Genomic DNA, 26070 nt, shown 5'->3' on the forward strand with positions numbered 1-26070 from the left:
TTTTAGTTTTGAAAGACCACTAAGTTTCTTGACCTTCCATGAGCGATTGCGTACAAAAAAGATTTAGCTCTACTGGCAAAATATGTAGGGACATTTCAATCTTTACCGCACACAATGCAGTAAAACTCAGTTACTTATTTGCCTAGTACATACGACACTACAAGTCTAGCAAGGAAGTAACAAAACGTGGTTAAAACATAATGGTCAAGCAAAGGTGTCTTCACGATCTCCCTCAGCGATGTCAGCCTCCTCCATGTTGCTGAACTCCAGGAAATGAGTGGGTCGATGTTCCTCGTGATAGTACTCCTTTGGGGATCCAAGTTTGACGCTGTATTTCATTCCCACCGTGTGCTTCACTCCCATAAAGTTGTAGTTCCACGGTCCGTTCTCAGGAACCTATTATCACAACAACACAATTTACAAAATCAACACGTCATATCATCATCAAGGACAAAGCCATAAAAGAGGCACTATTACTGCGCTCCTTACCATGTAAAACCCGAGGAACCGGTCACTCAATAGCATTTGAACCTTCTCATAATGGGTGGGAAGGTAGCCATGAGGATTGCCGCCTGTGTCCTTGTTGAGACGTCCCCACTCATATCCGGTTTGGGTCAACTTATATGATGTCAGTGAGCAGGATCCCGGTGTGAAACTGCATGTCAGGATAATACATTTTTCTCCATCCCATTGCTTGTTGTTCTCAAGAATGCGGGAATGAGAGGTAACATCCTATCACAGACATCAGTTAGTAATGGGTTTAACAGGCTGAAAAATAAGGTATAGAAAGATAATGCGTTATATATTATTACCTGTGGTGACAACTGAGGGAGCTCGTTAGGTTGAGTGTGCAGCCATCCCAATGGCTCGAGATCATTTAAGAATTCATGCTCAGGAAGAGCTGACGGCAGGTTAAGGTGCTGATGACTTCCCCACTGCGGCACCATCACAACACAACGGATTTCCTTCACCTGGGGATTATCAGGGGGGCTTATACCATAGAGATATCCAGCAATTTGAGTGCGAAGATCTGCTATGCATATGAACTTCTTCAGGACGTTCTTCGGCATGATGTATGTGTATCCGGTCTCCTGCGAACAGCAAGAAATAATGTTAAGGGTAAGACCCGAGAAGGCTTTTACTCAACTGGAATAGGTGAACCTGATGAATTGGATTCTAACCTTTATGTCATCCGAGTTCACGTAGATGTGATTGACTCTGAGGTAGAGGTTGGTAGCTGATATTGCACGCACACGCCAATCCGTCTTGGAACCGAATGCAGTTTGCTCGTAGGGGCTAACAGTAGTGACAATGAGCTCCTCACCATGAACATTTGTCGTTCTGGTTGTGACAGCATTAATCTGGCTGGCTTCTTTTGCCTGCAAAGGAGATATAGGTTCACGGTGAACATAGAATTACATGCACGGACTTATTTCTTTTTAATGGAAATCACAATCAAGGGTACCTGTTTCTCAATCTCAGCTATCTGTTGCCTCTGTTGAGAGGGTGGGGTAATCTCAGCTCCAAGGATAATATCTCTGATCTCTGATTGTGTCAGAGCTGAGGTATTCACATTGTTCTTCTTTGCGTAGTCAGATAGGATAAGATCCCTAAGAGCTACCTCCACCTGAAATTAAACATATTTGTGAATCCGGAAAGAGAAGCATAATATACTATAAATAACTCAAGACCAGTGAAAATAACTGTAGATACAGAGACAAAATCAGGTTAAGAGGGATCTTATCGAATAAGATGTTAAAATATCGCAATTACCTTCATCCACTGGTCGTCAGTGAGAGAGGGCCAGATGTGATGTGGCTCAGTGACGACAGATTTGTCGGGCTTCAACAACATCTTAGCCTTCTCATTATTCACGTGAAGCGCACGAAGGATCAGAATGAGTCTTGAAAAGGCAGTGTAAGAAGAGATACTCTTCAACCAATCATCATAAATATTGAATAGGACCATCTGTGGTTCTGTGGCCTTCAAAATCAGATCACCAAATTTCTCAATCTTAAGGCACGCCTGGAACGGAAGCTGCAGTTCACTTCCCTTGATAACAATGTTGGGGAAATCCAGTAAGTGGACCTCAAGGGGATCGAGCATTCCTTTGCGAGTAACAATAACTTGTTTTGGCTGTTCTTCAACAGGGAGAGACCGCACAAGGGCAGCCACCTCTTCAGCAGTTTTCCATTTCGCTAGCTGACCAAGACGCTTCTGACCAGCCCAAACGCTTGTATGGATAACCTAAAGAAACAAAAAGCCGGAACTTAACATCCAACTGCATCTTACAGGACTTAATGAAAAGAAGAAGTTGCGTCACAACATGCAGATTCTTAATGTAAAGAATGGTAGAAGAGGACATACCTTCAGGAATAGCTGCCCAGTTCTTGGATTAAAAATAAAGATCGCACCATTGATAGGCTTTGTTGTTAAATTTCCTTCAAATGTCTTGTGAATTGTGACACGATAGACATTGGTATCATCGACAAACCATATAATTTGATTGCTGAATATTTCACCATAGTTTTGCGATGACAAATATGGCTCTGTAGGCTCAGATGAGTACAATTGCAAACCTTTCCTTATCCTCTCTCTCAACACGTACAGAGCTGGATTAGACTGCAATATGCATAGTTTTAACGATAACTTAAAAATTCTCTATATTCAAACAAAAAGGGCTCTGCGCAAGACATCATGATATAAAAAATTTAGTACCTTCATGATCTTGTTCATCGCTTGAGCAAGAAGAGGTTTAGAACCTGGGAACCAATTGCCAAAGGCAGAATGTAAATTATATGCCAGATCAAGCCCAATCATTACACCTGCAAGGATTTTCTCAAAATATAAAACGATCTGCAGAAAAGTAAAACCTTAACAAAACAAAGCAAAACTGGAAAGTAATAAATACCTGTTGGAGATGGATAGATTGACATGTTATCAGTGGTATAATCCATGAATTTGGCCCTAGTATAACGCTCAATATCATGGGAATCATAATCTCCCCACCGAAGTTGCACATCTATCCAATACTTGTTGCTAGCTTTCTGGTCGAACACATCCTTTGACTCAGCAACCAGGCTTGGTTTTGACATTGGCCATTTATGGGCAGCAAACAGAAGAACATCAGCGCAAGAGCTGTTCATCTTATAACTCTTCCTTGGATGAATTGTCTCCTTCTGAACAGTTTCAATCTCCAAAGCATCCAACTCTTGGTCCAATACTTGACAAAGATCCATAACCACACTCTCATGGATCTTTTGCCACAAATGGGCACGGAAAATCTGAATCAGAGATATCTTCAGTGTAGGAATCTTTCCATGCATAAAAATTCCTGTCAGATCCAACTGCACTTGGAAACCCACATAAACATTCGCTCGATTTATTGTTGGCGACCACCAAAGCGTGAATCTTCTATTTGGAATCTGGTTCAGACCAGACCTCTGTGCATTCGTCAGCTTCTTATATTTCATCGACTCCTCAAACCCAGATGCCTTCTCCCAGAAAAGACCCTCCCATGTTGGGAAACTGATTTCAATTAAAGCACAAAAAAGTTTAGCCAACTTAATGTGATACCCTTATATAAAAGCTGTGAGCAACTGAACAGAAAATGTTATCATGAAACAATGATTAACAAAGGAAAAGCCGACTTACTATGTCCCCTTGAATAAAGTGTGCTCAAGGATACCCTCAACACCTCCAAGAGCTTGGATAACATCAGTTCGGTAATTGTTTAAATTCCACAGCTTCCCATCATGTCTCTGGTGCGTCCACCAGAAAGGATTTTGCTTGAGGACTTGGTACTGCTTAAAGTCGGTCCGAACCCTCCAACCTTTATCATACGCTAACGTGTGCCTATCCTTCTGAAAGAGGGTATTTATTCGAGGAATTCCCCTATCCCAAGAGTCCTGTCATATTATCATACAGGCCAAAAAAATATTATGCAAACCTGACATAAATTGCAAAATAATCTTAAACTTTGGCTTCCAAAAAAGAACAAGGCACCACATATCCTCCCAAAAACCTAGATCATGCAAAGAATAAAAACAAGTTCCAAGCTACCACAAGAAGGCAAGCCAGTAAACTAACATTCATCTCAGAACTCTACTTCAGTAAGGATGTAACAAATGACAAGTAAGTTAAACGTACCTCCAAATCCTCCAATGTAAGACGCCTATTTTGGGCCTGTGCTTCCTGCCGCTTTAAAGCATACTCTGCCCACACCCGCTGAGAATCAATAAACTCACTCTCCCATGGCTGTATGTAACGATATAGATTTGGTATAAGCTGATCTTCCTCATGGCTCATTCCACTCCTAAAGTGGGTTACCCCAACATCTGTCTGCTTGCTGTACCGAAGGTCACTTTGGGGAATCAAAATATGACCCATTGACAACATTCCCAGCCCACCAATTTCCTTTGGAGTGTAGAAGATAACTGGAGGAAACCTGGCAAGGAAAATAAAAAAGAATCAGATTACAGAAACATTAATATACAGCTCTAACATGTAGACCATAATTTAATAAAACCATATGCTCACCGACTAGGCATCTTTGAGTTCAGCCCTATCTTAATCCTAGTTTGAATTTTGTTTTCACACTTGACCAGTAGATCCAAGAGCTCTTGCGTATGCACAGTGGCTTCACGAAAGTAAGTCATGAGACCTGTATACACAAAAAAAAAGTTGCGCTCAGCTTAATGCTAGCCACACATTATGAAAAGCTATAAGCAGGCTCATAACATATACCAATTAGAGCTGTATTCCATTTATTGACAATTTTGGTGAAGGTGGTTGATCCTGAAGACATAAGGATCTGCCTCGCACGATTCTCAAACACCTTCATATGTTCATCATCAACTCGGAGAAAAGCAACGGCAGTCCTCTCCTTGGTCTGCTCATTTTGCAGATTCCAGACACCATCTCTTGTGTTGCTGAAAGCTTCCTGAGTCATCCTGATTTTTGGAAGTATGCGAACTTCAAATCCACACCTGCAGGCACAATTGCAAGAGTATCAGTGATGACAGAAACACTAACAGATTATGGTCCCAACAAAGATCTCGCCTAGCAACAACTGGACAAGAATACTTGAATAAAACATTACATGCTGAAGAGCAGGTTGGGATTATCCTTGCTGTATACAGAGACAAAGCCATTCTCCCACTCCAAAGTAGTGATGCTCCGAGGAAGACGATTCTTCATGTCCCAGAAGACACTTCTACCAAGATTGACTGAAAGATGAACAAAAAAATGAGACACAAAAACGAATGCATGCATGAATGTCTATCGAAACGCATAAAAGAAAAGAGCATACCATCATGTTTCATCAACCTCATCCTTGCATCTCTTGGCCAGCACTTCTTATTGTTGTATCCCACCATATTTTCATTGTTGGGATCAGGATGCTCAGTAAGATAACGCTGAATAAGATCTCTGGCTTCTTCATGGGTAAATTTGAACATTATATGAACTTTGTCTATATACCGAGAATACAGTCTTATGGGATGCCGTGTCTCCACTTTTGTATCCCAAAACGTCATAAACTCGTTAGGCATCTGTGGTGGCCCAGCAATTTCACTTGCCCGAGTCAAACCAAGAAGCAACAGATCAAGCAATAGTCCATAAAACTGAACAACAAAAGATGCAAACTGAAGTCCCCTAATCAGACCATACGAGTTAGTATGACTCATATCTTTGTAAGACAGAACCACGTTATTCTTGGCAGACACATAATCCGCAATATTGTGGTCAAGAACCAAACGAAGCAGCCTGAAAAAATAACACAGAATACTTATTAGCACTTAAAGCTGAGAATTAATGTACCATTAATAGACTAGTAAATACCTGTTCAACATGGTCAAATCAATCTTCTCAAAGAATTTTTCAAACTTAGTCTGGAGCATCACCACACATTGTCCATCTCCTGTGTCCCATATGCCTTGTAAATTATTGATACCTTGACACCACTTGTAAACCAGAAGTGGTGGCGGCTCTGAGTCTGCTGGCTTGATCCAGTTTGGGAACAGGTGGCGCTTATCACCCTCGTACCACAAGTATTGGTCAAGGTAGGCATCAGTAATTTTCTCCAGAGGCTCTATCTCATAAACTGGAATCAGGTAGCTGTATAGATCCATAAACTCTATGCCAACCTGCAGAGAACATATTCACCATCAGTTTACTACAATAACCTTGACAACATATGTTCAACCATTGCCCCCATATATAGTGAAGGATCAAGCTACCTCTTTGAAGCCACGCTGGGTGAGAAGATGACGTTTAATTCGTGACAGAGCTTCATGAGGATTGTCATACGCTTGTTCTATCAGACCAAGCTCCTCTCGCTGCTGCTGATTCAACCTCACGGCAACACTGTATGATTCTTTCAGTCTCTCAAGGGCCAGGATAAGCAACTTTGTGTCATGTTTGTAAGACAATGGTGGGAATGGAATTGGAGAAAATTTCCTCGATTCCAGCCAATGGACAGTAGTTGTATAAATTGCTAGTGCTTCCTCTGGAGTGACATATGGACCATCTTTCAGGTAATTGTGCTGCCGTTCCTGTGACAGGTTTACCAGGATAATTCATCAGAGAACTCATAATGAAGAATACAGGGAACTAATTTACTCAAAACTGTAAATGAAGCTTATTTATAGTATTTGTTTAAGCATTTCAATGAAGACATTTATTTAAGACAAATGTACAGACCTGTTCAGCCTTTAGCCAAAGTCGAGTCAACCTTCCCAGATTCTTTCTACAAACAGTCTTATCAACAGTAGCCCCTCTTCTGATACGCTCACGATTGTAGTGAGCAACATTTGTCCACCAATCAGCCTTAGACTTGACATAACGCAGGATCATATTCTCAATTGGCACGGGCAACCCAGGGACCTTCCACGGGATATTAGCTTTCCAACATCGCCACGCCTCGCTGAGGTGCTGTAATATTGTCCGAGCTTTGTTTTGCTTGATACCCTCTGCACATATCAAGAAAAATATCAACCAAAAGAATATAGAACAACTTCATGATTGAAAACACAAGTAAAACCACATTTGAAAGAAGGGAAACCTGGCATGGCATCAAGAACGTCATGCATGACAGCAGCTCGCAGTTCCAAATCGAAGTGGCTTTCAACTCTCTGTTTCGTGACAGTTTTGGCAACTCCTTTTGAATGACGCCCCTCAAACTGACGAGCAAGAAGATTCCCTAACCATCGTTCAAGAAGAGGAACTATTCCACGAAGGAAAAACAACCATACCCTCCACATTGGAGCCCAAAATCCACATCCTGGTCCCTTACCCACAGGACCCGTATTGAAACGGTAGTAAATCAAGTGCTTCAAATCCTTGCACATCCTAATCTGCCTCATCAGTCTGTATTTATAACGATACATACCCGTCAACTGGCCAACATGGGAGAAAATATACTGCAGACCGTCAGCCAATTGGAAAGCATCAACATTTCCAAGTCGGAACTGGACATTCGCATCAACGACAAGCTTTGTCAGCCGGAGGATCTCACGGCAGAGATGGAAGGCGTTCCCAAAACGTGACTTCTTTCGCTCTTTTGTAGTCAATGTTTTAACAGGCTTCAAGTTGAAGTTGTAGTCAAGGTGCAGGTAGTTCAAATTCTTCCTGTGGATCAGCAGGTTCAGCATATTATATCCCTGCCTGCAGACTTGCAGACCCACTTCAACCCAATCCAACTCAGTACTCTGGAAAAACTTTGTAGCTGCAAGAGAGCGGAATAAGTGCTTCTTCTTCTGGGCTTTAGGTGGTCTATGGTGCAACTCATTCAGGACATAGCACTTCAAAAGCTTTTGGTAACTAACTCGAACTTTAACCGGATAAGCCGGAGGACTGCAGATAATGAGTTCAGAAAAGTATTAGGAAATATATAAGTAAATTATGGAAGGGAAAGCGAACAAAAGTAGACTAGTAGCTTACCAGTGCTCCTTGAACCACTCTGACACCAGGGGAATATCTTCTGACCGCCTTGTTCTCCCAGACCTCATATTGAAAGGTCGTGGGGCAAACAGCAATGAAATGCCAGCAGCTGTAGTGTCAGTGTAGAGGTGGGTGTCTTTCAGCAAAGGTTCCACTCCCTCTGGTAAGATAAAGTCATCCTCACCATCATCTTCAAAAACGTTCCTTTCACGCCTTTCCTTATTGGTGTTGCTTATCGGGTGAAGCAACGGATCATAATAAAACGCAGGAAGATCAGGATCCTCGGTCTTTATATACATCACCATAGGACTGTGATACACACAGAGTTTAACTTTCCTGGGACGATTGTTGTACAGGTGAGGAAAACCTATTCTGTACTCAGTTCGAAGAGGGGAACGAATGATAAGCTTGTTGATGTCATTGAACTCATTCCAGTCTTCATCCCCTTTCTCCATATCACGGTACAAAGGCTCAAACTTAGGCCCACCTGGTTAAGAGCAACAGAACGCATTAGATGAAACCGAAGTGAAACAAAATTATCAAAATTCCAGAAGAGAAGGAAAGTAGCTTACCAGGTATGCACATGTTCAGAGCCTTGGCGGTGAAGAATGACGGCATGTCAAACAAGTAGAAGTAGTTGCGATCGATCAAATCCGACAACAACTGGCCCGCAAGTCTGTGAAGGGTAGCCATAATTGGAAGAGAGAGATTCCACTTCCGGTAACTGGGACCATTAATCAGTTTAGTCTTTACTAGCGGCTTGTGGTCATAGAACCAGGTGTGTACAGCAGAATCTTCCTCCTCGTCTAGCTCCAACTGAATCGGCTCAAGAGGATCAACGTCCAACAAGTTGTCTGCGTAGTCCAGTGGAGGCTCCTCATCATCAAACGGTGGAAACCGCATCCTCTTGAAATGACGACGATCCCTCTTCTCCCTTCGCATCATAATCCACATAGTGCCCCACTGTAAAACCAGAATAAATATCACTCAAAATTACATTTAGGAAACTCAGATGCAAGTAAAGAGAGAGGCTATTAACCAACCTGAGCCATGTAAATAGGTTCCACAACCCATGGAATCTCGTTAACGAATGTAATAGCTCCGGTGATGTGGTACAGAACCTTAACATCTCTAACCTGGAAGCAAAAAGAGAGCTAATAGATAAATAAACAGAGAGCAATAAACAGCTGAAGAAGCTAAAAGCAGATATCAAGTTATAAGAACCTGCTCCCAAGGCATAGGCATATTCTCCAGTAGCTTGAAAACAGCGTGAGGGACGAACTTAAGAGCTCCAAGGTATACACGTTTATCGTGACGAAACTTCTTCGATGACATATCACCATGATCCCTGTAACAAACACAAGCTTCAGACTCACAATCCAAGTAAAATCACAATCTGAATCTCGAAGAACCTCACCTGATAATCTTCCTGACGTGCTCAGGTGGCATGTCCTCCTTCTGAGTTTCCACGAATCCGAACTTCCTCTTGTCGCCGTAGCGTTTCGAGTTCAGCTGCATCCACTTGCGCGCCTTCTCCTCGAGCTTCGCCTCGGCTTCCTCGGGAGTAGGCTCGACCGGCGGAGCAGTCGGATTAGAAGGATGCGGCGGAAGCGCGGTGTAAGAAGGATGCGGTGGCGGAATCATCGAGCCGCCGGTGCCGGGAGGGGCTAACGGCATAGCGTCGTTGTTGTTCCACATGACGAGGAATAAACCCTAGATCTCTAACGCCAGTGTGGATCTCTCTATCTCTATCTCTCGTCTATCGACACAGTGACGTTACTCGACTAACGGAAAAAAAGAACCCTAAATCGATTTTTCGCTTTTTTCGGTCTTATAATGTTATCAATGGCGGTCTATGCATTGGTTGGTTCTTTCATTTATTAAATCCGGTTATTGTGATTGGTTCTTTCATTTATTAAATCCGGTTATTGTGATTGGTTCTTTCATCTATTAAAATACGGTTATCGTTATTGGTTCTTTCATTTATTAAATCCGGTTAACTAACTATCAGAGAGCCTTCGTCGAGCCACTCCGTCCCCTTTCATATTTCTGGGGACAGTTTATTATATGATTGATTTAAACCACTTATTCGTATTTCTCATCATTGTATTAGCATAATTAATCAGACGTTAAAAAAAAAAAACACTCCATCCCCTTTCATATTTAACTAAATTTTTTTAAAAAAAATTTCTATATAACTTTTTTAATTTGAAAATTTTATATTTTTTATTCTTTTTTTTCAAAAAAAAATTTTCGATTTGTTTTTTAATTTTCTTTTTTTAATTCAAAAATACTTTTTAAAACTATTTTAATTTTTCTTTTTAAAAATAAATATTTATTTATATTTTTATTAAAATTCTAAACCTAGCGTTAAAAGTGTATATTTATCTCCTTACAATCAAAGGTAAATGTGGTTAAGGTAAATATGAAAAATGATATTAAGAAAATGCTAGTTTAGACAATTTCGAATTTAACTTTTAACTTCCATTTCATACCATTATTAATGTTTACTTTCTCTAAATGAACATTTCAAAACTAACTAAGTATGTAAATAATTATTTATATTTATAAATCAAGGGTATAAATATCTTTTGGTTCTTTAATGAAGTCTCATACTTAGGTATTGTTAAAAATATCTATTTAAAGAAAGTAAACATGAATAATAGTACCAAATCAAAAGTAAAAGTGAAATTTTCTCCATTAGCTAACCTTATGGTTATAAATGTAAATTTATCTTTCTTACAAATTACAACCAAGGGTAAATGTGGTTAACGTAAAAATGAAAAAACGGTAATAAGAAAATGCTAGTATAGGCAATTTCTCAAGAATATTTGTTTAAACATAAGATAATAGTGTTGATTAATGTATCTATGTTGACTGACATAGTTTGGCTTGTAAATGAAGCATAAATAGAAGGTTCTTCAGGTTTGATGAAGTTCACAACCATGTCATAGGATCTAAGAGACTCCACTTTGTTGCAAAATCCTCCATCACCCGAAATCAAGATAAGACTTCGACCTTGGTAGTGTCTCTTCTTCATTCTTTCATCAAGGTCTTGGAGAGATTCGTGGATGGATGTATCTGCAACCTGATCAAGTTTACGTCTTTCTCCATTTTCAGCAACAGTCAGTGGAATATGTTCCTCATTACTATAGACCTGGTATTTAGGATATTCATCATCTATAAGGGATTCATCATACATTAAGGAAGTTCATAGAAAGCAATATTAAAAAAAATTCAAAATATTGTTTAGAAACAATCCTAAAGTTGTATATTGATGATAGAATTTCTTGGTATATTTTCCGAAACCATGTTTTGTAAACATTCTAAAATTGTGCATATTAATTAAAAAATTAAACTAACATATTGTTACCCAAAATCGAGTTAGCATGTTAAATAAAAACCCACTTCTAGCAAATTTTTGAGTATACCACAGAAATCAAATTTTATCATCATATTTTTCATTTTCTTTGTGTAAAATCTTATCATCAAATCTGGAATATACTAAAGGAATCAGTAAAAAATATTGTTAAGAGTTAGGGTTTAGGTTATGTATTTTGGGGTTTAGGTTATGTATTTTAGGGTTAAGATTCACATTTTAGGGATTAGCACTCGGAAACATTTCTACATGTGTAAAAATTATATTATGTATCGAATTTTTTCATAATATTGTTGAATTTCCATTTTAATAACAATATATTGTCACAAATTAATAGTGACATATGTATGTTTGGTATAACAAAGTAGCACTCAACATCACTTAGAATGTTAAGGACTCAAACTTAATTTGGTAAAGATGGTTCTAGGTTCTAACTTTCTGAAAATAGAACTCAACTCAAGTGTGAAATATTTTGATCTTTTATGAGACATTTCATATGATCTGTGTCGATCATGACGTGAAGAGTAATCGATGTTTGGTCCATAAGGGATAATCCCAAAAAGGTTGATCGAAGGATGACTTACATAGTAATGCTGCTTGATGTACATTCATGTTCACAGTGCTATTCACACCGGGGACTTGGAACTTGTCTTTCGTATAGTTAAACAGATTCAGATACTCACTTAACAGTTTCTTGTTGCACTTGGAAGTGAACCACATAAACATGCATCAATGTTTCAACGAGTTTGTGTCACAGTAGCGGCCCTGATAGGAAGCACTAGAAGCTGGGGCTTCCGACCCTAAATAATATATAAATTAAACCGGTCTTTTATTTTTTAAAGGTTTTCTATAGCATAATGGCTGAGAAGTAGAAATATTGTCTTAATGTAAGGAGTTCGAGCCCCTTCCCTTCACAATTCTTTATATTTTTTAAATGTTCTTATTGTCCGGCCCAAAATTTTCTTTGAGCTTATGGCCCACAGATTAAGTGGACCGGCACTGGTCACTTCTCTTGGTTTCAACGCAGAGTAATGAAATCAAATTATCTCGTCAAAACTTATGAGTGTCACAATCAAACGGGAGTCAAAAGTGTTTACCGCCGATGTTTCCTAAGATTCTCTTAGCATCTACCTAGTGTGCTTCATACACTTGCTTAACTGCCTATAAAGAAGAACCAAACAACTTTTAGCACGAATAAGATGGTCAGGATCTGGGTGTAATTTGGGGTTTATACATTGGTTCTTTCATCTATTAAATCCGGTTGTCTATGTCGGTTCTTTCATCTATTAAATCCGGTTGTCTATGTCGGTTCTTTCATCTATTAAATCCGGTTGTCTATGTCGGTTCTTTCATCTTTTAATTAAATCTGGTTATCTTTGTCGGTCTTTCACCTATTAATTAAATCTGGTTTTCTTTGTCAAGCCCACTAATTGAAGCACCTCATTTTGGATATTCCGGAGACCAAAACAAAATTGAAAAAAAAATCACATATTTTTAACTTACTAGGCTCAGCTTGTCAGGTCTCTGTTCAAAGTTGAGAAAACTCATTTCCTTCTGGTCATATAACTATTCTACTTTTACATCACTAAAAATGGTACAACATTGTGTATCTTTGCTCTTCAAACAGAGAGAGCTCAAAAGCAACTGATGTGAGATAGAATAAGCACTTTCTAACCTACTCCTCTGGAGACTCTCTCAGTCAAATCAGTAACAAGGTTGTTTTTACCAGACTCGGAGCAAGCCGTAGTGAAAGCAGCTAAAGTAACACGATCAGGGCTACCATCTTTCTCCAACAGTTTCTGATAGAACAGAGCTGCAACTCCAACTTTCTTCTCGCTACACAACTTCCTAATCAGTGTCCTAACCGTTCTAATCCAAAGCTTCTTATCTAAAGGCTCCAAAAGCATCATTGCATTGGCCGAATCGTTCCTCTTACAGTACTCATAAGCTAATGTTACCCGAGTCACCTCAGAAGGAGATAAGCCTTTGTCAATCATTGCTTCATAAAGCTTACAAGCTTCATCAACCATAGACTTCTTGCAGAGACCGCTTATTAATGAACCATAAGTGAAGCTATCGGGAACGCAACCATGTCTCTTCATGTTATGAAAATATTTCAAAGCTAGATCAATGTCACCTTCCTTACAATACCCGCTAATCATGGATGTATAAGTCTCCTTCGTTGGAACCAAGCCAAGACTCACCACATACCCAAAAAGCTTCTCACTTTCCTTCATCTTCTTTTGCCTACAAAATGCAGCTATCAATATGTTGTTCAGACGCATATCAGCTTCAAAACCAGTCTTATTCATCCGACAGAAGAACGCAAGAGCTTGCTTGATGTCATTCTGCTTACACTGTTCTTGAATAAGAATAGTGTAGGTAACTCCATCAGCCTCTAGTCCACAAGAAAACGCTTTATTCAGCAACTCATAAGCTTCGGATGCTCTTGATTTCTTACAGAGACTGTCTACAACAGCGTTATAGGTATAAATATTCGGACTAAAACCTTCATCACCCATCAAATTCATCAACTCGTACGCTCTATCAAAGTTCCCAGCTTTACAATGACCATCAATGAGCGTTGTATACGTATTCACGTTAGGTAACAAACCTTGCTCTTTCATTCTGCTAAACAACATCTCAGCACGGTTCAACTTATCTTCTTTGCAATACCCACCAATCATCGAAGTATAAGTATGCACATTAGGCTTGTAACAATCACTACGAACGAGTTTCAGGAACAGCCTAAACGCTCTCTCAGTCCATCCCCTTTTACATAACCCATCAATCAAAGCCGTGTGTGTATACACATTCGGCTTCCAACCAACTCTAACCATCTCCTCCAACATCTCAAAAGCCTGCTTAATACTACCCTTCTTGCATAACCCATCAATCAAAGACGTGAAATTGATCAAGTTTGGCTTCAAACCCAAATCAACCATCTTACGAAAATACCATATCGCTCTGTTCACTAACCCATTCTCACACAATGCACTAATAATCAAAGTACACGTGGCGTTATCAGGAACAAACCCTCTTTGTATCATCCCGTTAAGCCACCTATCAGCTTCTAGAATCTTACCATCTCTAAAACAACCAATAACCATCAGCTTAAAAGAATTAGAATCAGGACGAACTCCTCTCACAGACATTTCGTCGAACACGTTCTCCGCATACTCAATCAACCCCGACTCAACCGCAATCTCGAGAACGCAGTTCAGTGTTATCGCGCTTGGAGACAGCCCTTGATTCTGCATATCCATAACCATTCCAACGGCCTCGCTCAACCTCCCGATCTCGGAGAAATTCCTCAGCATACACCTCATCACCTCATGAGCTTTCTCCAAGTTTCCGTTGGCGATCAACGAATCGGCGGTTACGAGGTACAGTCTCATGAAATGTCGGAACTTTTCGAAACCCAGTGACCAGTGGAAGAAGCAGAGAGCCACCATCGAGCCAGCTTCGCTCGCGAGGGAGGCCACGACGGTGATTGCCTGCTCGTGGGTGAGAGAGTTGGCGTCGAGGTCGAGGTTGATGCGGTGAGGGGATAGTGTGACGTGGGTTTGACGGAGGTAGGTGTGACAGACCAGTGAGCAGATTGATTTAACGAGAGATTGAGAAGGTGGAGATGATGGAGAAGGAGGCGGGAAATCATCAGGTTCGTTGTTGGAAGAGATCAGTCTGAAAAAGGAAAGGGAACAGAGAGAGTTGGGTATCTCAGTAGGTCTAGTGAGGAATCGATTCGACTTAGCGAGAAGAGATGCCATCGAAGCTCTTCTTCTACGAACTCTTGCATAGAGTCTAGAGAGAGAGAGAGACTTGTGTATGTTCTTTGAAAAAAATTAAATATTTTTATATAGCCACTTTGTTCGGTTCCGGTCTCTGTTTCAATTTAATTCGGTTAAATCTTTTTTCTTTGTCAACTTTTTTTTTTTGTGTTAAATCTATTTCTTGGTTAAATTCGATGCTATATTATTATTTTTTTGACAACAAATTCGATGCTATAAATTCAAGATACTTTAGCAACAAATTTTTTTGCTAAATACTAGTTTTCTCAACATACATCAGCAAAAATATTTTTATTCCATTTAAAAAGGGTAGTTTTGTTATTTTCAATTGAAAATTTTAAATTTTGATTTACATTTTTCTATTATATTTTTATAGTTAAAATCTATAAGCCTTGAACTCTAATTTTAATTCATCAAAAAAATAATTATATTATAAAATAATTAATATGTTTAAGATATTTTAGTGATTTTAAATTTTTTGCAAAAGTATTTGTTTGAAAAAAATACAGATTAGTTTTAAAAGATGTTAACAAAAAAAAATTTAAAGATTGTATTATTAAATCAAATTTCCTATCTGCTTTACCATTTCTTAATTCTGTTCTCGAGTTTGTATAGTACGTAGTAACTTTTTTTTCAAAATTAAGAATTCGTCCTTCCCAAGTGAGAAATATGAAGCTTTATAAAAGCATGCCACCTTCTTCATCCTCCTTTCTTGATAGTTTCTTTCTTCTGTGTTGAATCCAAAGAGCTCTCAAGACTCGATCAAATCGTCAAAACACAGTAAAACCCATCTCTTTCTTCAATCTCCATTCCTTCTCGATCTCTGAAACTCCCCATATCCGCCATGGATCTTGCCCCTGAAGAGCTTCAACACCTCAGCATCAAAGGTATCCTACGTGAATCAACGTCAATCCCCAAATACTCCCCCAAAACCTTCGGCCTCGTAACCCTAACCCTAATATTCCCTCTCTCCTTCGCCATCCTCGCACATTCCCTCTTCACACAACCCATCGTAGCTCAGCTCAACCAATGGACTTTCTTCGTCGTCGTCTTCAACTTCTGCTACCTCGCCTTCCTCTTCGCCTTCTCTCTCCTCTCCACCGCCGCCGTCGTCTTCACCGTCGCCTCTCTCTACACTTCGAAGCCCGTTTCTTTCACCTCAACGATCTCAGCTATCCCCCTCGTCCTGAATCCACTCTTCGTCACTTTCATCTGGGTTTGTCTCTTGATGCTCACTTACTACACCGTGTTCTTGATCTTCTTGGGCTTAGCTTTCTTCTCGTCGCTAGTAATCTCCGTTCTCTTCTTGGGAGTTCACGTTTACATGACGGCTCTGTGGCATTTAGCCAGCGTGGTCTCTGTTCTTGAGCCGGTTTACGGTTTCGCCGCCATGAAGAAGAGCTACGACTTGCTAAAAGGGAAGACCTTTATGGCTTGTGCGGTGGTTTTCATCTATCTCGCTCTCTGTGGATTCGTTTCTGAAGTTTTCGGTAAGGTGGTGGTTCGTGGCGGAGAGGATCACGGAGTCTTCGCTAGGATAGTCGCTGGTGGGTTCTTGGTTGGTGTTCTTGTGGTAGTGAATCTTGTTGGGCTGCTTGTGCAGAGTGTGTTTTACTATGTTTGCAAGAGCTTTCATCATCAGGAGATTGATAAGTCTGCGTTGCATGATCATCTTGGTGGGTATCTTGGTGAATACGTGCCTCTTAAGAGCAGCATTCAAATGGAGCACTTTGATATTTGACACAACTGCTAAATAAAGTTTCATTTTTTTGCAGTTTATAATAAATGTCTTGTATGTTTGTAGTTTTGTCCACAGAGTGTGCTTCCTTGTTTTTTACAGAGTTTATGTTACTTGTATATAAGATTATTTTTGATGCATAACAGTTAGAATTAACTGCGGAATTTGTATAAGAAAACAAAATGGGTCTGAATCAAATCTAGCATGAATGGCTCAAGACCCTTTAGTCTTTTGTTCAATAGATCTTACTAGTTTCAGGATGAAAATGTATATATTTTATATAGTTTCGATCTTGAGGTTACTGATATGAAATTCCCTATATGAATGGTCCTCGTTAGATTTGTTTGAAGCACAAATGGATTAACGGTAAACTGCATTTCGATATCTGGCTTGTTTTTGTTGTCCGATGTTAGAACTTACAACATCTTCAAAAACACTCTATTTTAAAATTTGCAAAATTTCATATGTTTGACGTTTAAAATGTTTTTTCGTAAAAGTAAAGCTTCAAACTAAACTTCAAAAATACTATATTTTATAGTTTGGTCCTTCTATTTATCATAATTAATTTAGATCTTAAAAACTTTATAAATAATTAGCACATATATAAAAATACTACGTCAATATTAGTTAGTAAAAAGTTACATAAAATATAAAATTTTACATAAAATACATAGCTAAATACTAAATTATGAGTAAAATATCACATTATTCTGTAAAAATATTTATGTAATATTCTCATATATAATCAATTAGTGCATTTGTTAAGTGTTTTTTGTAATATTGTTGTTGTATGATTCTAGTTTTAAAATATTTTAAGTCTTATTTTAAGGTTTTAATTTAATTTTAAGTGTAAAACTTAAATTAATGAAAACAAATTTGAAATATTTATGAGATATAAATTTTTTAAGATTAAAATGGTAAACAACAAAATATTTAAAAATCATAAAATGTAATACATAATTGTAAAGACCTATATGTACAGATAAAAATATGATTGAGTAGTGATATTCTATATTTGAAGTTATTGAGTGTTTTTGAAAAATGATTTTATGATTAATTAATGGAACTGCCTATGAATAACAGAGGAACCTGCAGCAGTATGGTTCTTACTACAGTTTGTAATTTGGCCACAATATATAACCAGATATTGTGGTTTCAAAGAGAGCCTTCTTTATAAGTGGATGTAATATTGTTGTAAAGGGGGCAGTAAAGGAGTGACCAATTGGTTTTGGTTAGGTACTTAGCATAACCATATAGGTTTAAGTTTGGTTTTGTTGGTTTCCGATTTTGTTTGGTAAGCAACGAATGAACCAAGTCTTTTTTTATCCACACCGAAGTAACAATGGAAAAAAAAGTTTCGGTTTACTAGTACAATCATTTTAAAATAGTAAAAAGACCCTTTACTGCCATAATCTAAATTGAATATGGCCTGCAAATTATTGGGATCACATTGAATCTATTTGCATAGTTAAGTTGGTTGTACTACTAATTATTTGGTCAAAATACATATGGATGGTATGGTATGTATTCTCTATAGACTTTTGTCCCAATCACATAATCTGGTAGCCATTTATTCACAGAAATGGATCTTAAGTGGAGTATGCGTCACCTGTCATCATGACTCATACTATGGGCTGATTGACGGTTTTTAGTTTTTCCTTTTGTCCATTATTTTAAGTAGACGTTGATTATCGAGAAATTTTCAGAGGTACTTCTTAGCGAAATATAAGAATCTGTTTCTTAACTTTTAAATAAAAAACTAAGAACCGATTCTTAAATAAGAGTTTTAAAAGCCGGTTCTTAACTTTTTTAATTAGAAATTAAGATACAGATTCTTATATTCTGCTAAAAATCTCACTCTAAAAACCCTCCAATAATCATGTTCCTAAATTTCTTTTCCAGTACGATCAAAATATTCCAACGTAATACAAAAATGAAAATTGACGTGATAGAATAATATTTTCTGTTAATCACCTGTGATGCATCATTGGTTGTTGTTTCCGGTAAGACAGTGAAATTGAAAGTACAAAAATACTCAATTTCTTTTTCACTTTTTATAAATTTTCTTTGGCTTTTGGAGTCAAATTATTCGCAGTATTTCCAAATTCAGTTTTTTTTTCCATTGGATATTTTTATTAATGGGTCAAAACCCAACAAGGATCGAGCCCAACACAAAACAAAAACTAAAGTCCAAAACAACATACCACATTTACAAAACTTTATGGACCTTCAGTCCACTAGAAGAAAACCGTAGGAGAAGTAAGACGACACTTACCACCACGTGTACGTTCAACACACGAATCTGAAACACGCGTCAAGCCAAAGAGCCTCTACTTCCTCTGGAAGGAGTCACGTCGGAGCTCCGCCGAAGCGGAAAGAGATCGGTGAACGACCAACAGAGCAGTCTTCACGGACAGCCAAAACGCAACCGGATCACCGCTTCAGGAAAGCCATCGTCTTCGGTCGATCTAAGAGAACTCCTATCTTCATAATGGCAAGGAGAGGAATGATTCGGGGGATTAGAACGAGAGTCAATTGAGCAAGGTGAGAGCAGAAACGGTGATCAAACTAAACCGGAAAAAACCCCGGTGAAAAGCCGGCGAAGAAGATGTAATGGAATCATCTCTTTCCGGAGACAAAAGCCGGCGAAGACAACGTTGAAAGAACCACCACTTCCCGAATGGGAGCTATAAACCGGAAGAGATCGGTGATCGAAACAAAAAAACTGCCGGCAAATTCTCCTTTTCTGAAAGATACGAAGGAGATAAGAAGAATAGAGTTCGAGAGAAAACTCTCTCTCTAACAAGAGAGAAGCCGACATTTCCAAATTCGGTTAAGACTATTATTTTCCCGTTAATAAAATTAATAATACCCAGAAGAAGAAAAAACTCTATCGGAGGAAATTATTTACCTTGCTTTCTTTCAATGCTAACATACAAAATTTGAGGCTCGCATATTTTAGTCACACGTACGTGCGTGCACAGAAGCTATATGTTTTGAAAATACATAGATATGTGTTTTTTTTTTGTAACATACATAGATATGTGTTCTTTTCAGAGTTTATATTAATATAGGATGCGCCATACATGAAAATGGTATACGTAAGCTTCACGATTGTTATACCAGATAGAATGATTTGATTTCACATTTTATCAGGTGCCGTCTTAACCAATATAATTTTTTTGGACGAAACACAGAATATGAATCATTTTAAAAATATTCTTTATATTTTTTTTTCACTGTATTTTTTTTAACTTGAACTCTAAAACCTGAAACAATTAGAAAAAAATATCCCAAAACTAGCGATGAGAGTACCAAATTCTTATTGTTTTGTCTTTTAATAAGTAAATTAGATTTACTTAATTGTGAATCTATTTTGATAATTAAATAGATTGAAATAGACCTTAAAAAAACACAAAATCATGGATCCATGGCAACACGGAGCCGGCACTGATTTTATCATACTAATTACAAAATCATGGATCCATGGCAACATGGAGCCGGCACTGATTTTATCATACCACTTAATTAGTACCCTGACATCTTTACATATTACTATTGATCTATGAAAACTGAAAAGCTATACATTTTCATATCAAAACCTTAAAATAAACTTACAATAATTGAGATGCTTCATACTTATAATATACTAATTTAATTATATTTAATTATAGATTTTTTTTTTGAAAACGAATATGTAGATTCGCTTTACAATATTCATTTTTATTAAATTCATAACATTGCACCAATAACTAATCTTTGGCCATCCACTAAGTACGTCACAATCCATGAACACTTGCTCAATCAATAGAAATAACTATTTTTTTATAAACAATAGAAATATATACTTGGTCTCTTCTCGATTATAATTGTGTCATATGAAGAGCAAGGAGATATTGTACGTACTACTGTTAATTTTATCAGTTTTTTTTTTTTTTTTGATAACTCTGGTATCTGGGCAGCCACATTCCCAACTATCCTCCGTAAGGGGTCCAGCGCCCCGTCGGAAGGGATGTTTAATTTTATCAGTTTTTATAAAAGGAAGAGAAATTATTAGCAGATCCGATCAAGGTGACAGTTTCTTTAACGTGGGTCTTCGACAGACGGTTGCTAAATTAATACTAATACATACTACATATAAAATCCAAACTGATAAAATTAATCTTATTATATCTGCGAGTTTCACATAAAATATGATATATATATATATGTGCGTAATCTCATGCACGTTCTATCTTTGTGGAGAAATGCATATAGATCTAGGTATAATTTAACATATATTCACGTCTTCCATGATAAATATATAATCAATATAGGCTACATAACTATTATGAGTCTTTAGCCTTGCTCTTTTTTAAAACTTATGGTTAAACAAGTAACTAATTAAAACAAAAATCTACCATGGTCATACAATATATATATATCCACTGAATTAGGTAGGACGGAAAGTCAACTTTCAATAAACTAGTTTACTTGGTATTAATCAAAACACCTTACAACATTATTGAATAATTGTAGGTAGAGTGTGAAATGATTTTTTTTAAATCAAAATTATTGAATAGTCAGGTAACATGATATTCAGAATATATATATTTTACATCATTACATGGCATAATAAAGTAGAAAATATTTGTATTCCTAACAATTGTGAATCTGATCATGTAATATTTTTTTGGCATATATATTCTCACCAAAAGGGTTTCCTGGTATATGATTCAAAAAGTTGTGCGGGCCTGCCTTGAGAAAATGAAAGCAAGACAAAATTAAATAAAAACATATCCATCCGGTGTCAAATAAATTATGATTGTTTGACAATAAACATGAGAATAAAATTTTAATTTAATTTGTAGTCTCCTCTATATTTTCTTCCTTGTTTGTGTTTTATCAAAGTTGGATATATCACAAATTCACAATCAAAATCTGAAACTGAAGTATAGGCCAACAATTGAAAAGGAAAGAAAAAGTACATATACCAAAACAGAAAATAAACCAAAAAGAGAGAGAGAAAGAAAGAGAGTTTAACTGCCCGTGTCTCTCTCTGCCACAAGACTTGAGTTTTGTCAGCGTTTTCATAAACTTATAAAGTTTCATCATTCAATCTTTGTCTTCATCTCTCTCTTCTCCTCTTCTTTCTCTCTTTGGTCACTCTCTGTTAATATCCGAAACAAAGAAGAAAAAAAAAACATCTTTCTTTCAAACCGTGTTCTGTTCGCGTAATCATCATAGTTGTTAAAAAAGATTCCTCTTTGGTATATTTATTTTTTTCGTATTATCATATGATTGACTGATTCTGTTTTCTTATTTAATTACTCTGTAATAAACTCAAAGTCGCTTCTTATACTCAGAAAAAAGAAAAAACAGAACAAGAGGTTTCAACTTTGGTCTCATCTCAATTCCTCCGCATGATCATCGATTTTATAGGTCTCCGACCGGTTTGATCTGAAGAATCAGGGCTTGAATCAATTTAGGACAAGCTCTGTTGTTGTTTTCCATATCACCAAAAAAAAAATATGGCGGAAAGGGTAGAAACATCTGTTCCAGAAGGAGAGAACACGATAGAAGAAAGACATGTAGGAGCTATGTGGGAACTAGAGCAGAAGCTTGATCAACCCATGGATGAAGAAGCTACTAAGCTCAACACCACGCACAGAGATAAGGTCAATACTTTCACATATATAGACTTTGAGAAATGAAGAAAGTTTAGTTAAAGAAAAAAAAAACAAATTTGCGTTTTTTTATAGAACAAGTTGTCGATGTTGATGCTACTGAGACTATCATTCCAAAGTCTAGGCATAGTTTACGGAGATTTAGGGACTTCACCACTGTATGTGTTCTACAATACATTCCCTGATGGGATTGAAGATAGTGAAGATGTAATCGGAGCTCTTTCTTTGATCATTTACTCTCTTTTGCTTGTTCCTCTCATCAAGTATGTCTTCATTGTCTGCAAAGCTAATGACAATGGTCAAGGTAAAAGCTTAAACTAACCTTGTTTTAACCAAAACCGGTTTAGTTTATAGTTAATGTTTGTCTGCAGGTGGGACTTTAGCTATATACTCGTTACTTTGTAGACATGCTAAAGTGAGTCTAATCCCGAATCACCAGCGCAGCGATGAGAATCTCACTACTTATAGTCGAACTCTACTCCCTGAAGGGTCTTTCTCTGCTAAAACAAAGAAGTGGTTAGAGGGTAAACATTGGAGGAAGAGAGCTCTTCTTGTCATTGTTCTTCTCGGGACTTGTATGACCATTGGTGATGGTATCTTAACCCCTGCCATCTCCGGTAAAACCACCTTCTTCATCTTTCTTTCTTCAGCTTAACCGAAACTTTTTAACTTGCAAAACCTTTTTTTTTTATTACAGTTCTTTCAGCTACTGGTGGGATCAAAGTCAACAATCCAAAGATGAGCAGCGGTAAAATATCTTATATAAATATAAAATATATAAAATAAATCAATAATTCGTTTAACTCTTAGCCAATAATCCACCTAGTCGGTAATCCTCTGCAAATTATCGATTTTTTGCGCATTGCTTATGTCAACTCAAGTTTCAGACCGGTTTAGTCTTAACTCACTTGCTATGTTCCTTTTTTTTTTTTTTGCAGACATCGTTGTCCTTGTGGCTATCGTCATCTTAATAGGACTATTCAGTATGCAACACTACGGTACACACAAAGTAGGCTGGCTCTTTGCACCTATCGTCTTCATTTGGTTCCTCTTCATCGGAGCCACTGGTATATACAACATATGCAAACACGACACAAGCGTTTTAAAAGCGTTTTCACCAACATACATCTACTTGTACTTCAAAAGACGAGGACGTGATGGTTGGATCTCTCTCGGTGGCATTCTCCTCAGCATTACAGGCACAGAGGCACTATACGCAGACATTGCTTTCTTCCCGTTACTAGCGATACAGCTCGCTTTCACATTTTTCGTCTTCCCTTGTCTTCTTCTAGCATACTGTGGACAAGCTGCATATCTTGTGAACAACAAAGATCATTACCAAGATGCTTTCTATGCATCTATCCCTGGTCTGTCCTTTGTGCATGATCTTTTTAGATTTTTTACAGAACACTCAAAAACTCTCTTTTGGTTTTGAAATGTCTACAGATACTGTGTATTGGCCTATGTTTATAGCGGCGACAGGAGCTGCAATCGTTGGGAGCCAAGCTACAATCTCAGGGACTTATTCTATAGTCAAGCAGGCTGTGTCTCATGGTTGTTTTCCACGTGTTAAGATTGTTCACACTTCTAAGAAGTTCTTTGGTCAGATCTATTGCCCCGATATTAACTGGATACTGATGATTGGCTGCATCGCCGTCACCGCTAGTTTCAAGAATCAGAGCCAAATCGGAAATGCATACGGTAAGGTTGTAGTGGTTAACATTTTACCAGAGGTCACTAACTCAACTGGAAAGGACTCTGAACATTGTGTCTGAGGTCTTCAGTTCGATTGACCGCTGAAACAAAACTAATATTACATTGGTTTCGGGCCTTGGGGGTTTACGGGCTTCGGCCCGAACTTCCTTGTATTAAAAAAAGAAAAAAGATGTTAACATTTTGGTAGCATTCCTAACAAAACTGAAACTGTATGTTCATCTGTTTGGTCTTATTAGGAACTGCTGTTGTGCTGGTGATGCTTATGACCACGTTGCTGATGGTGCTGATCATGCTCCTTGTGTGGAGGTGCCACTGGAGCCTTGTCCTTATATTCGCCGTCCTCTCACTGGTAGTGGAGCTTTCTTACTTCTCGGCAGTGATCTTTAAGTTTATTGAAGGAGGATGGGTTCCACTCATCATAGCAGCCATCTCTCTTCTTGTAATGTCTGTTTGGCATTATGCAACGGTCAAGAAGTATGAGTTTGAAGTTCACAGTAAAGTTTCAATGAGTTGGATACTTGGTCTTGGTCCTAGCCTCGGTCTTGTCCGTGTCCCTGGGATAGGATTAGTCTACACGGAGTTAGCTAGAGGTGTCCCTCACATCTTCTCTCATTTCATCACTAACTTGCCTGCGATTCACTCGGTTGTAGTCTTTGTCTGCGTCAAGTACCTTCCTGTTTACACCGTCCCTGAAGAAGAGAGGTTTCTTGTCAAGAGAATCGGACCAAAGACATTCAGAATGTTCCGTTGCGTAGCTAGGTACTATCCTAGTAGTCCTTTAATCTTCTCTGTTCTTTAGACAAGAGTTTTAATAAACTGTTTTAATAGGTATGGTTACAAAGATCTGCATAGGAAAGACGATGATTTCGAAACCAAACTGTTCAATAAGCTCTTATCATTCGTCCATATCGAAACAATGATGGAGCCAGGTGCAAACTCAAGCACGTACAGCAGCGCATACTCAGTCAACCAAACACAAGACGCCACAGATGCATTAGTCCATATCAACAACAACAACAACCACAACAGCAACAACAACAATGAGAACAATGAAAACAACAACATGGATATGTTCTCATCGATGGTGGACTACACGGTATCGACTTTAGACACCATAGTTCCCGTTGATTCGCCGCATAGCAGGATGAGTTTCAGGCATAGCAACACTATAGAAGAAGAAGAGGAGGATGAGTTGGAGTTTTTGAAGACTTGTAAAGAGTCAGGGGTTGTTCATATAATGGGAAACACTGTGGTGAAAGCAAGAAGTGGAGCAGGGCTTCCCAAAAAGATTGCGATTGATTATGTTTATGCGTTTCTTGCTAAGGTTTGTAGAGAGAATAGTGTTATCTTACATGTTCCTCATGAAACCCTTTTGAACGTTGGACAAGTCTTTTATGTTTAGTTTTGTTCTCTTATTTTTTTGTAAGACAGTTTCAGATAAAATGGAATCAAAGGATACCAATTTAAAGGTTATAGTTATACAACAGAATCTGTTATTACTGGCCTTGATCACATAAACTTTCTCTATCAATTTGAATCTGTTACATGTATTAAAAGTCTTGACGCAATGCCAAGAAACAACCATTATAAAGAGATCTGGTCATACTTGGTGTGAAATTCTATAAATGAGGCCATACTGATGTTGATGCAACCTTTTATATTCAATGAGAAAGAGTAACTTTATTGATACAAATTCTATGAAATATATATTAATATTTGATAAATTATAAATTTAAAAAATAGTTATTTAGAGAGCCGGAAACATAAAATATAAGGGGGTTTTAACGCGTGGATCCCACCCGAGAGGCAAAAATCGGTAACAAAAGATATGAAATAAGG

The 26070-nt window shown here is 37.9% G+C and overlaps 4 protein-coding genes across 6 annotated transcripts; 2 read left to right on the plus strand and 2 right to left on the minus strand.

Moving 5' to 3' along the window:
• Positions 1–204: 204 nt before the first annotated feature.
• LOC106305874 (pre-mRNA-processing-splicing factor 8-like) lies at positions 205–9639 on the minus strand. The gene is made up of 24 exons (XM_013742285.1): positions 9359–9639; positions 9166–9289; positions 8985–9077; positions 8514–8904; positions 7942–8428; positions 7064–7854; positions 6703–6971; positions 6240–6554; positions 5842–6146; positions 5312–5766; positions 5102–5228; positions 4747–4988; positions 4540–4663; positions 4150–4447; positions 3655–3908; positions 2912–3528; positions 2719–2825; positions 2368–2622; positions 1774–2247; positions 1466–1627; positions 1182–1379; positions 813–1091; positions 490–732; positions 205–396 (listed from the first exon to the last, which is right to left on the minus strand). Exons 1-24 carry the CDS (start codon positions 9637–9639, stop codon positions 205–207), a joined length of 7083 nt encoding a protein of 2360 aa, XP_013597739.1.
• Positions 9640–12831: 3192 nt separating this feature from the next.
• On the minus strand, positions 12832–15134 carry LOC106305921 (pentatricopeptide repeat-containing protein At4g19890). The gene has a single exon (XM_013742354.1). It carries the CDS (start codon positions 15088–15090, stop codon positions 12991–12993), a length of 2100 nt encoding a protein of 699 aa, XP_013597808.1. The 5' UTR covers positions 15091–15134; the 3' UTR covers positions 12832–12990.
• Positions 15135–15858: 724 nt separating this feature from the next.
• Positions 15859–16852, plus strand: LOC106305974. The gene has a single exon (XM_013742419.1). It carries the CDS (start codon positions 15956–15958, stop codon positions 16850–16852), a length of 897 nt encoding a protein of 298 aa, XP_013597873.1. The 5' UTR covers positions 15859–15955.
• A 5022-nt stretch (positions 16853–21874) lies between these two features.
• On the plus strand, positions 21875–25704 carry LOC106305888 (potassium transporter 9). 3 transcript variants are annotated; one of them, XM_013742314.1, is made up of 9 exons: positions 21875–22098; positions 22195–22506; positions 22591–22819; positions 22887–23132; positions 23213–23263; positions 23454–23882; positions 23962–24216; positions 24468–24990; positions 25060–25704. In XM_013742314.1, the coding sequence occupies exons 2-9, from the start codon at positions 22360–22362 to the stop codon at positions 25631–25633; spliced, it is 2454 nt and encodes an 817-aa protein (XP_013597768.1). In that variant the 5' UTR covers positions 21875–22098; positions 22195–22359; the 3' UTR covers positions 25634–25704. The 3 variants fall into 3 exon arrangements, with proteins under 3 accessions (XP_013597768.1, XP_013597777.1, XP_013597761.1); XM_013742323.1 differs by having other exon boundaries at positions 22271–22506; XM_013742307.1 differs by lacking the exon at positions 21875–22098 and having other exon boundaries at positions 22119–22506.
• The last annotated feature ends 366 nt before the right edge of the window (positions 25705–26070 follow it).

This window comes from Brassica oleracea, chromosome C1, assembly GCF_000695525.1.
Source record: "Brassica oleracea var. oleracea cultivar TO1000 chromosome C1, BOL, whole genome shotgun sequence".
NCBI classification, from domain to species: Eukaryota; Viridiplantae; Streptophyta; class Magnoliopsida; order Brassicales; family Brassicaceae; genus Brassica; species Brassica oleracea.

Excerpts from the sequence above, each read along its gene's own strand:
- LOC106305921 (XM_013742354.1), bottom strand. The coding sequence starts at position 15,090 with ATGGCATCTCTTCTCGCTAAGTCGAATCGATTCCTCACTAGACCTACT.
- LOC106305874 (XM_013742285.1), bottom strand. The coding sequence starts at position 9,639 with ATGTGGAACAACAACGACGCTATGCCGTTAGCCCCTCCCGGCACCGGC. Across the intron at positions 8,429-8,513 it reads TCTGAACATGTGCATACCTG|GTGGGCCTAAGTTTGAGCCT; the intron begins GTAAGCTACTTT and ends GCTCTTAACCAG. Across the intron at positions 2,623-2,718 it reads CGATGAACAAGATCATGAAG|TCTAATCCAGCTCTGTACGT; the intron begins GTACTAAATTTT and ends TGCATATTGCAG.
- LOC106305888 (XM_013742314.1), top strand. The coding sequence starts at position 22,360 with ATGGCGGAAAGGGTAGAAACATCTGTTCCAGAAGGAGAGAACACGATA. Across the intron at positions 22,507-22,590 it reads ACACCACGCACAGAGATAAG|AACAAGTTGTCGATGTTGAT; the intron begins GTCAATACTTTC and ends GTTTTTTTATAG. Across the intron at positions 24,217-24,467 it reads CCAAATCGGAAATGCATACG|GAACTGCTGTTGTGCTGGTG; the intron begins GTAAGGTTGTAG and ends TGGTCTTATTAG.
- LOC106305974 (XM_013742419.1), top strand. The coding sequence starts at position 15,956 with ATGGATCTTGCCCCTGAAGAGCTTCAACACCTCAGCATCAAAGGTATC.